This window comes from Engraulis encrasicolus, chromosome 2 (assembly GCF_034702125.1).
Source record: "Engraulis encrasicolus isolate BLACKSEA-1 chromosome 2, IST_EnEncr_1.0, whole genome shotgun sequence".
NCBI lineage: Eukaryota > Metazoa > Chordata > Actinopteri > Clupeiformes > Engraulidae > Engraulis > Engraulis encrasicolus.
The window spans coordinates 54,009,760-54,021,198 of record NC_085858.1 but is presented as its reverse complement, the minus strand read 5'-3'; the positions used below and the strand labels follow the sequence as shown (position 1 = coordinate 54,021,198).

Below are 11,439 nucleotides of genomic sequence, written 5' to 3'. Positions count from 1 at the left end.
ATTACATTTCTACTGAAAGCAAGGCAAAATTCTGTCCTTATATAAAACATTGTATGTATTTGGTGGCGGGGTGGGGCTCTTCAGATTAATTTGTTCTGGGTCAGGGCAAAGTTACCAGCCCTGTGTTATATAGAGAACATACACATGCATGCCAGAGATTCTTTAAGTATAGAGATATGCCAACACAATAAGTTTCTATGGGCACCTAACATGACCAGGTTCCGGTCTGCCTAAAGGGGCGTGTCATAATGCTCCTAGCATTGAATAGAACAGTCCTAAGGTCTGCCTAGGTCTGCCTAAAGGGGGATTTCCCCCCCATAATAGAACCAGGAAACAATGGGCCAATGGAACCTCTCTCTCTCTACTCTCTCTGATGCATGCCATCTGGTGTGTATACTCACATCTGCTTAACCAGGGGTCACTGTAACTCTTAAGCCACCAGGAAATGACCATGTTTATTGACTGACCTGAGGGGGGAGGGCAATTGTCTGCCCGAGTGTCATCTTCCCCCACAAGGAAAAGAGTCATGTACAGTCCTCCTTGCAATGCACTGTGCCAACCTCTGGTATTTTTCTTATTTCTCGGGAAATTACGGCAGCAGAATTACAGTTTAGGTCATTTTTTTCTGATGTCCTTCATTTTCCTGTGTTCTGTCTTTGTTTTGATTGAAAAGAGCAAGGTGGGGTCTGGTCCTGGAGCAGCAATATACCAGGTGACTAGGCTGGCCCCTACAGAGATTTTATTTAAGTTGGACAGTGCAAGGAGGCAGGCAGGCACACACACATGGGTCTGAGCTGTCGTAGACTCCCCAAGTTATTCCAAATCTGTCTGATGAATGGGGGGGTCAAACCACAGGCACCAACACAAGAATGCTGGACCTTTGGAGGACTACAAAAGGTGAGGTGAAAATGTAGGTCACAGACCAAGACAGTGGCTTGGAAATAAAGAGACAGACGATGGGCTCCAAAATATCACATTATGTCTTGAAATGAGTACTGTTTGAGACAGTTGCTGTTTCAGTAAAGACTCAAGGTTCGATTTCCTTAGATAGCCCAAGTTGCTTCACTGTTGTCTGAAACCAATTAGTGGGCTACATCAGCGTTTTGTTGTGCTGAGACATCCTATGCACAGACTTTAAAGGTGCACCGTGTATATTTTTAGTAGTTTATTTCCAGAATTCATGCTGCCCATTTGCAAATGTATCCTTTCTCACAAATACCACCACCATCGAATTGTAAGTATTCATTAAGACAGGGAAATGGCACTTTTCATACATGGAAAAAGGGGATCTACTCCATGGTCTGCCATTTTGAATGTGCAGAAATAGACATTTTTAGTTGCAGGATTAACTGTACTTTGGTACTAGTAAATAGTAGTTTATTATTTAGTAAATATTCATGAAAAGTTCAAATTTGGCAATATTAGTAATCTTCAATGAGCAGAATAGTTGCAATACCTATTCTAGCCACCATCCTATAGAGTGCACCTCTACATCAGTGTTTCCCAACCAGGGGTACGTGTACCACTAGGGGTACGCGAGCACACCTCAGGGGGTACGTGGAAAAACGTAATAATAACAAATATATGGAGTGTAGTCACATTGGGATAGAGGAACAGATATAGAGCGTGAGTGAGGGGGTACTCATCATATGACCAATTTGCTTAGGGGGTACGCAGGACAAAAAAGGTTGGGAAAGACTGCTCTACATAATAATTACAATGTAGGCCTATCTACTACTTTTTTTTAAGATTTGTTTTGCCTTTTAATGCCTTTCTTTTTGAGACAGTTGAGAGATGGACAGGATATGAGTGGGGGGAGATAGTTGGTGAAGGATGGCAAATGACCCTGGCAGGAATCGAACCCGAGTTGCCAGAACCTCTGGAAAAAGCATGACAATTCTCAGGGCGCAATGTTTGAGCATAGTGATAGTTACTCTACTGTCCCCTTGTGGCAGTGTTAGACATTTCCACTGATGACGGCAAGACGTGTTTGTCAGGTATTGGTGAACATGCAGTCATACTTTAAAAACAAAATAAAAAAAATACAATCTAGAAGTGCCAAGAGAGCACAGACCTCTCCGCCAAGGAAACTGCTTCATAGAACATTTGCATTTACACCCCATTTTCATTGAAGTCTTTCTGCCTTCTTTTTGTAGTTAGAAACTAATGTTTTGCCCTTTCCCGCAATTCAATTTCTGGTCACTAGGGGCGTCTAGATGTATAGGCCAGCAATGTCTAGATGTATAGGCCAGCCAGAATCTTTCAAAAGATCCGGATCACCACCAGCATTTGATCACTTGTTCCTTGGGTCATTACTAACAACTCTAGAGTTTCATCCAAATCCGTTCTTATAAGTGCACTGTGTAATATTTCTAGTACTTTATTTCCAGAATTCATGCTGCCCATTCACAAATGTTACCTTTTTCATGAATACTTACCACCATCACATTCTAAGTATTTATTGTGACTGGGAAAATTGCACCTTTCATACATAAAAAGGGGGATCTTCTCCATGGTCTGCCATTTTGAATTTCCAGAAATAGACATTTTTAGCTGCAACAAATACTGTATTTTGGTCAAACTAGTAAATATTAGTTTATTACTTAGTAAATACTCATGAAAAGAACAAATTTGGCAACAGGCACCTCAGTTTCAATCATCAGCATAGTAGCAATACCTACTCTGGCCACAAACGTATACAGTAGTACACCTTTAACTTTTTGAGTTATCCTGCTGACAAACAGAAAAACAGACAGACAGACAAACCAACGCGACCGAAAACAAAACCTCCTTGGCCGTGGTTTAAAAAAACAAAAAAAACACACACACATTTTGTGCAAGTAGACTTTGAAAAAAGGGACAGTAAATTAAGTGCACATTATAGCTTTGCAGCCAGTTTATCAAGGTGGAAACAGGTAATTTCCTTGACAAATGATTCAACACCCCTTTCGGAACTGGAAATTCTTTATTTTGTTGACTCATTTAAGAAATTATAAAAGCAGATAACATAACTGCCCTGTACAGAGTATAGTTCATGTGTCCACCCACCCCCCCCAGGAGACAAAAGTGGACACCACTTTCCCACCTTTTAAATTTCCCATCCCTCAGACATACATGTCTTTTTTTAGTAGCTTTTTTTACCTTCCACATTTCATCTTTCACATTTTTCCTCATATGGGGGTTTTACAAACCTCTACAACTTTACATCCAAGTTAATCTACAGCAACCTTATTTACAATAAGCCTAATTACAAGAGTGAATTTTTTTCATGGGAGAACATGAATTAAAAAAAAAATCTCCACGATAGAAAATAAAATTATTGCCGTATTCTACAATCATTACAATTGTTACATGATGCAGAAAAAAACAGCATCATCTCCATGTATAGATTTTTCAGTGCAAGTTAAGAGTAAAAGAATCAGATCTTGGTTGGGAACAAGGATGTACAAATCCGTACGTGACCTCACACACCTCTTGATTTCTTGCACAAGAGAGAGAGGCAGAGGATGCAAGTCAATCTTTGTCCTCAAATCCTTTCCTTGTGGGCTCTGGCCTCTTGCCCCAGTGGCTGCTTCTGTAGGTTTCCTTGCCGCCAACCAGTGCAGTCACTTTTTGATTGCAAAATGAGAGAATGGCCTTTCAATTATGTTTTTGCAAGATACCGAATGGAAACTTCAATTATCAAACCCGTTGGGCCTTGCATCACAAGTCTAGAGGCTACAGTAAAGGACACAAAGGACAGAAGATTGACTTGCATCCACCCACAGAGACAGAAGTGGTTTGGCACTTCCTTCTAGTGACTGACATTCACATCGTCATGACCGTTTGAGTCCGTGTAACCAGTGAGTCGTCCTCGCCGCGTGACGAAGGGCCTTGGGGTCCCTCAGAATTTAGAGTCCACCATTTATTCAGCCAGCTGTCAAAGTTTTAAGACTTCACAAAAAATGGCTTTTTGTAAGCTGAATGGTGTACATTAAATATTTTAGAATTGACAAATTCAAGTACCTTACAATATAAATGTGCTGAAGGCTCCACACTTGGGGTTTTCTTCAGCAGGTGACCGTAATTTCAAAATGGTAGACATAGAGAGAGTGCCATTGAGAAGGCAAATAGGGAAGACGCCATCATTCTTTGAAGCTTAGAAACCTTATTTCATGACAGCGTACATACATCATTAATACATTAATCACACACACCAAAAAAAGCTTGTTAACACAATCTTCAAGATCACCTCCCATCCCCACCTTATGGCTTTTACCCACAAGGTTCTGCAAGAGCTAAGGAAAAAAAATGGGGGGGAAAGAAAAACAAGAGACCAATGTCAACAGCAGGATTTGAAGTCAACACATTTGAGGAAAGAAAAAAAATACTCCAGTGGATTTTTTGCACTGTCCCATGCCTCCGGAACTCAAAAAAGCCCCTTGGTACAGCCTTACAACCACATCTTCCCACTGCCTCCCTCTTCTAACACCCACCTCCCGTACCCTCACCTCACCTCACCTCACCTCACCTCCACCCCATGGCGTGACGTCATGGGCAACGGCAGTTCCTTTGCTTCAGCCCTGCATAGACAGCGCCCCCCAGTGGTAGGGGCACTAGTTTGGGGAGGGGGTGTAGTCGCGTGCCGCCACATGGTCCAAGCAAGCTGTGGGAGAGCTGGTGTCTGAGGGACTTCTCCGCCCATCTGGTGCCTTTTCCCTCCACGCTTCCCTCTGACTCGGGAGTGAGAGAGGGGGATACAGGCCACAAGTTCATGGATCTCGCCTCTCCCTATCATATCCTACCTCCTTCTTACCCCCCGACTTTCGTCCCTCCCTCCCTCCTTCCATCCTTCCTTCCTTCCTACTAGCCTGCCTTGCTGGAGTCTCTTCTCCAGTTGCGCAGCACCACCACTCACCACCCCACGTGTGTGTGTGTGTGCGTGTGTGTGTCTTTCTTGTCTGTGTTTGTGTGTGTATATTGGTGAGTCCTCAGGAGCCGTGGTTGGGGTGCTGGTGCTGGAGGTCCTGTCCAGAGAAGATGGGGTGCAGCAGGGGGTGCAGCTGCAGGGCGGCGGCGGCCGAGGCGGGCCGCGGGGCGAACAGCGTGGGGTAGATGGCGGCGTGCGGCACGTGGTGCAGCGCCAGGGGCGCGGCGTGGTGCAGCGCAGACGCCGGGATGATGTGGATAGGCTGGCCGCCCAGGAAGGCGGTGGTAGGGTGGTGGTGGGCCTGTATGAGGCCCGCGTGGCCCAGCGAATGGCTCAGCGAGTGGCTCAGCTGCGAGTGGCCGAGCGGGGAGAGCGAGATGGGCGTCAGGTGGTGCTGCGGGATGTGGTGCACCTGCGTGAGCTGGGCGTGGGCGTGTGCGTGTGCGTGGGCGTGGCCGGACAGCCCCGGGTGGTGCGCCGCGGTGTGGTGCGCCACCGGGTGGATGCCCATGGCGGCGTTGGCGGCCGCATTGGCGGCGGCCGCGTGGTGCTGCAGGATGGCGTGCTGCACCGTGGTGATGGAGGTGGCCGCGGATGCGGCGGACACGGCCGGCTGCTGGATGTGGATTTGCTGCAGGCCTGCTGCTGCCGCCGCCGCTGCAGCCGCTGCTGAGGGCGGAGGGGGAGGGCCCGGCGTCAGGTTGGCCGCGGCTGCCAGGTGGTTGGCTGCTAGGTGGTTAGCCGCCGCCGCTGCTGCCGCCGCCGCCGAGGGGAAGGTCTTGACCTGCTTGGCCAGCAGCTGCTGCTGGATGTGCTGCTGGGCGGCCTGCTGCAGCTTGCTGTACTTCTCCATCTCCTCCGGCGTGAAGGTGATGGGCTGGCTCTCCAGCGGCGCCAGGCCGTCCTCCTCCGCCTCCATGCCCAGCTCCTCCTCCTCCATGCTGGGAGGCGCGTAGCCGGAGTAAGGGTGCATGGCGGCGGGGGGCCCCCCCTGGGGCCCCATCAGACGCTCCATGATCGGGGCCGTGGGGTCCGGTGGAGGCTGGTCCTGGCCCTGGAAGGGGGGGATCAGAAGGCCGGGCTCCGGCTCGAAAAGCTGGGGTTGCTGCTGCGGCTGCTGTTCTGGGTGGACCTGGGTGGCCTCCTGGGTGTTGGTGGTGGGCGGGGGTTTCTCCTCCGGTTGCTTCTGTTGCTGTTGCTGCTGCTGCTGCTGCTGCTGCTGTTGTTGTTGTTTCTGTTGTTTTTGAGCAGGAGGAACCGGGGGCGGCGGAGGAGGGGGAAACTCCCGGATTTGCTCCACTAAGATGACCTCCCCTCCGGCTTCCGAGCTCTTCCCCGCACCCTTGTTCTTATCGGAGTCGGGCCGAGTCAGGAGCAGCGCCGACGGTGTGGGCTTCTTGCCGGCCTGCAGTTTGCCAAACGGCGACAGCATGCCTTTGCCGCCCAGCAACGGGGGCAGCTTGGGCCCGAAGTAGCCCTGGGGAGGGTCCTTGACCTTGCCCCCCGGCTTGTTAGAACCTGAGCCGTGCTCGTCCGTGCCTTTGCGGTTCTGGATCTTCTCCAGCAGCTGCCTAGCTGTGACCGACATCCGACTCTCACCCCCTCCCGGCCCCCTGGGGCCTTGCGAACCTCCCCTGGTCCTCCCGCCCCCACCCCCAGCCCTAGTCGTGGAGGAGCGCGGCGACTGCGAGCGGTAGATGCTGGAGCGGTTGAAGCGCCGCGCGGGGCTGTTGGCGCGGGGCTGCGGCGAACCGCGGCTGGAGACGGAGGAGCGCGAGCGGGAGCGGGAACGGCTGCGGCTGTAGCTGCGCTTCCAGGAGCGTCCGCTGCTGCTGCTCCAGCTGCGGCTGCGGCTGCTGGAGCTACGCGAGCTGCTGCGGTGGTGCCGTCGCCGCCGATGTCTCCTGCGCCCGCTGCCGCGGTCACGACCCCCGTGGGAGCGAGACCTGGAGCGGGAGGCTGAGGACGAGGACGAGGAGGAGTAGCGGTGGTGTCGTGACCGGCTGCTGCGGCGCTCGTAGTCCGACCCAGAGTCGGAACGACGCTTTGAGGATCGGTGGCGGCTAGAACGGCGCTGCCCACGGCGCTCGCCCCCGCTGTAGTCGCTGTAGCTGTCCGAGTAGCGGTTGCGGCTGCGGTGGCTGTAGCTGCTGCCGGCCGAAGAGCGCTCCGAGCTGCTGGAGTAGGACTGGCTGCGGTGGTGCCGGTGGCGGCCGTGGTGGTCTCCGTGCCGGCTGGAGCGGCTCCGCGAGCCCGAGCGGCCAGAGTCCTCGCTGCGCTGCCGCTGCCGGCCCTGGTCGCGGGGCGAGCGCGAGCGCCGGCGCGGGTTGTGCCTCTGGGAGCTGCCGCCGCCGCCACCGCCTGCCTCGTCCTCGCTCTCGCTGCTGGGCGGCCGGCCGCGGCCCGAGCCCCCTCGTTGGGCCGAGGCCGAGCAGGACGTCGGGGCCACGCGGGGCTCCACCTTTGACCGCTTGGTGCCGTTGTGCTCCTCCGAGGTGCTGGGCTTGCTTTCCTCTGCGGCCGGCCGCTGAGAGGAAGTGTCCTTGAAGGATCGCTTGCGCTTGCTTCCGTCGGAGCCTGTGGATGCCCCTGCAGAGGATTCAGGAGGAGGAGGAGGAGCAGAAAGAAGGGCCACCGCTTTGTCCTCCTTTTCTTTCTTTTTCTCCTTGTCTTTGCTGTCTTTCTCCTTCTCCTTCTCTTTCTCTTTGTCTTTCTCTTTGTCCTTCTCCTTGTCCTTTTCTTTGTCTTTGTCTTTCTCCTTCTCCTTCCCGCCGTCCTCTTCCTCCTCGCCAGACTTTTTGTTTTTGCTCTTCTTGCGTTTGTGCTTCTTCTTCTTTTTGGTCTTGTCTGCCGCCAGCGCCTCTGCCTCCCCTACCGCCGCCCCGTCTCCCCCACCCTCCGCTGCGGCGGCCGTCTTTTCGCGATCCTTGTTCTTGCGCTTGGAATGCTTGCCCTTCCGGTGTTTCTTTTTCTTCTTCTTCTTCTTGGAGCCGCCCGGAGCCTCTGGGTCCTGAAGCGGATGCTCGCCCTCTGCCTTTGGGCCGGGCAGGGTCGAATCGGCGGCCTTTGCCGCTGCCTGCGGGTCCGCTCCCTGTTGGCTGGAGGAGGAAGTGCCGTCCAAACGCTCTAGCTTCGTGCTCGCCGCCCCTTCCCCACTGCCAGCGTGTTTGGACGTCCCGGCAGCAGCCTGTTTCGTGTCCCCACCGCTGCTGCTGCTGCCAGCTTTGGCGTTCTTGTTGGCCCTGCAGCGAGAGAGCTTGAAGTCGAAGTAGAGTGGGTTGCAGCTGTAGGAGAGGGCGGGCTGGGCGCGCGTGAACTCCAGCAGCTCTGAGGGCCATTGCAGCGTGGTGCTCTGGTCTTTGCTCAGCACGGGGAAAAAAGGGCCCGTGGGGATGCGAGGCCCGTCGGGGTTTGCCCCGTCCCCCGCCGGTGTGGCCGTGGCCGTGGCCGAGGCACACCCAGAGGCAGGAGGTGGCGTACAACTCGCGGCCGCTTCTTCCCTCTTCTCGGTTTTCACTTTGGCCGAAGAGGAGGAGGAAGCCGTTGTAGTCTCTGTGGGTTTACTCTCCGCCATGTCTGCGTTCTCGGGGTCCTTCTCAGTCTTACAGCTGACGGCCAAAGGCTCAGGGATCGCGTCTTTGACCGTCATGTTGCCTGCACCCTCTTTCCTCTCCTTGAGCGGCTTCTTCTCCGGCGCTGAGGCTGCGGCTGCGGCTGCTACCGTGTCCCCCTCTACTGTTGCTGCTGTTGTCGTTGTCTTCTTCCCGTTTTCCGCACCGCCTTCCTCTTCCATGGGGATGGTGCACTGGTCCGTGGCCTTCATGAAGAGCAGGAACTGGAAGTGAGGTTTGACGCGGCAGTGGGCGGGAGGTATGTAGTGGTAATACTGGGGCTCCTGTCCGGCGTAGCCCTCCTCTTTCTTCATCATCATCTTCAGCTTGTTCAGTGTGGACTGAAGCGAGCTGCCGTCGTCGCCACCTGCTGCTGCCGGCGCCGCCTGGTCGCCTTCGTTACCGCTCGCCGTGGCTGCCGCTCCCGTCGAAGACGACAACGCTGTGCCAGCAGCCACCTCTGTTGCAGCGTCTGTACCGCCACCTCCTCCACCCCCCGGCACTACCTCAGTCTCCCCAGCCGTCTTCTCCCCACCGCCCCCATCACCACCGCCTTCCTCCTGGTCCTCCCCCTCTTCCACAAACACGTTGGCAGCGGAGAACACGGCGGCGGCTGTCTCCAGCTTGACCGGGGCCTTCTTGGCGAAGGAGAAGGTGACCTTGGGTGCCCCTGCGGCGGCGGCGGCTGCTGCTGCCGCTGCTGCTGCTGCGGCTGCCGCCCCCTGGCTGCTGGGAGAGCCACTGCGCTTCCCGAAGGAGAAGCTGATGGGCATGCTGGGTCTCGGGGAGCCGCCCTGCTGCTGGGGGGAGCCCCCCATGGCCGCCGGTGTGCTCGTCATGTTGACGTCGCTCGCCGCCACTTCCGTCGTCATGGGGATGCCGTCGGGGTTGGAGGACTCGCTGTCCTCGCCGTCCACTGCGACCGTGGTGGCCTTGAACATGGGGCCACTGCCGGGGGTCCTGTGAGGGGAACAAATGAGTATTACATTACATTTTGCATGGACTTTTATGCGAAAGTGATATACAACCTGTGCACACATTTTGTGGAAGACCAACAACGTGATGGTCTTGTCTACTAGAGGATGACATTTTTCGGGAATTCCTGTGGGACCGGTGGGTCCGGCGGGATGGGAGTCAAAATTTTAAAGATGAACGGGAGCGGGCAGGAGTGGGAATAAAGACGAATGGGAGCTGGCAAGAGCGGGAATAAAAATGAGCGAAAATGAATGATTTTGAGTGGGAGTGAGCAGGATTGGAGACATTTTTACAGGAGTGGGACGGGATGGGATTTCCTTTTTTTACTCCAGCTCGGGATGGGACCGGATGGGAGTTTTTTTCTGGGACCGGGATGGGACAGGAGTGAAAATCCACTCCCGTGTCATACTCTATTGTCTACCAGCCACTCAAATGTCACCAGCATTTGGCTGGTTGGCTGGTGTTAATTTAATGCCCTGAACTTGTGCACAAAAGAGGAAACAAAACGTGGGGTAGTACAGGGTACAGAGTACAGACAGAGCACTTAACCTTAAACCATTAGCTAACTAATCATGCTTTTGACCAAACTTTATATCACACAAACAGCTTATTGTCAAAAATATATATTTTTCACCCTTTCCAATGCAGTTTCATGACTGTGAGGCAATTTATCAATCTGACACACACACAAGTGAGTTTAGACACAATTGTGTACATCTTTCATTGTGTGCGATCGCCCCTGTGCCATAACAAGCTTAAGTTGGTATTCTGAGACCGTTCACATTAGATCGGGGGGGTGAGTGGGTGCTCACAGGCTGGCTTGGTTGACACAGAGAGCCCATTGTATTCATAGAGGAGCTTGTAGGCTGATGTGTGTGAATGTCAATGTGTGTGTGTTTGTGTGAGAATGTCAATAAGTGTGTGTGAATAACGATGTGTGTGTGTGTTTGTGTGTGTGTATGTATCTGTAAATGTCAATGTTGGCGTGAAAGTGTGTGTGTGTATACTTGAGTGATTGCGTGTGTTTGACCATGACTGCCAGTGTGAGTGAGTGTGCATATTGAGTCGCACCATGCAACGTCTTTGTTCCTGTGGACACTAGGTGGCAGCATCGCGCGCACGCACTATTTGAAAAACTCGGATCTCTCGAGTCCCTCAATGATGAATAGTTGAGAAAGCCATTTGAAGAAAAAAGTTGCAATTACTTTTAGTACTAGAAATGTATATCTTTCTTATCTAACACACACACATTTATACATGAAGACACACACACACACCACTGGCATCCGTAATCCGTACCTGTCCTGCTGTTTCCTCCGCTCTGCCAGCTCGTGCAGTCTGCGCAGCATCTTCTCCTGCTTTTTGTCATCCTTGCGAGAGCGTGACGACACGTTCCGCGCAAACTCCCGCTGCTTCAACTCCTTCAGCCTCTGTAGAGGACGAGAGAGCGGGGTGGATTAGAATAGGGTGGAGGACTAGATTCTTTATTGTCCTATATTGTCCTATTGTCCTATTTGTTTTCACATCAGACGGGTCAATTCCATCAGGTCCAGCATTAGTCAGATCTTTAGTGATTCACAGCTCATATAAAAGTACATACGTGTAGACACCATTTGCATACACATGAGCATCCTAGAGGGGGAGGATGGGACATTAGCCAGGGGATAGTTTCAAAACTGATAGACAGGCAAAGCAAGATTACAGACAGAAGAGAAAGATATCCTCCGTGTGTGTCATGGAAAATGACTAGTAAGTGCAGATAAAAAAGAAAGTCTTGTTTTTAAATCAAGACAACAAATAATTCCATAAGGCTGTGATTCATTTCTTTTGGGAGCAATGTGAAGATCAGTTCCAGACTGCTAAGAGTTGAGTGTCATTCACATTGCGAACACCGCTACTGTGGTTGGGATTTGTCCTCCTTAACCGAGTGAAGGGGCTACTGAT

The 11,439-nt window shown here is 52.5% G+C and overlaps 1 protein-coding gene across 5 annotated transcripts in view; it reads right to left on the bottom strand.

The window, feature by feature from the left end:
• Window positions 1-2,946: 2,946 nt before the first annotated feature.
• gpatch8 (G patch domain containing 8) overlaps window positions 2,947-11,439 on the bottom strand; it is a 39,029-nt gene continuing 30,536 nt past the window's right edge. For all 5 annotated transcript variants that reach the window (XM_063191784.1, XM_063191800.1, XM_063191813.1 and 2 more), the window contains 2 exons: window positions 10,795-10,925; window positions 2,947-9,480 (listed from right to left, as the gene is read on the bottom strand). In XM_063191784.1, the coding sequence (XP_063047854.1) occupies window positions 4,971-9,480; window positions 10,795-10,925 (4,641 nt within the window). In that variant the 3' untranslated portion in view covers window positions 2,947-4,970. The remainder of the gene's footprint in view (window positions 9,481-10,794; window positions 10,926-11,439) is intronic.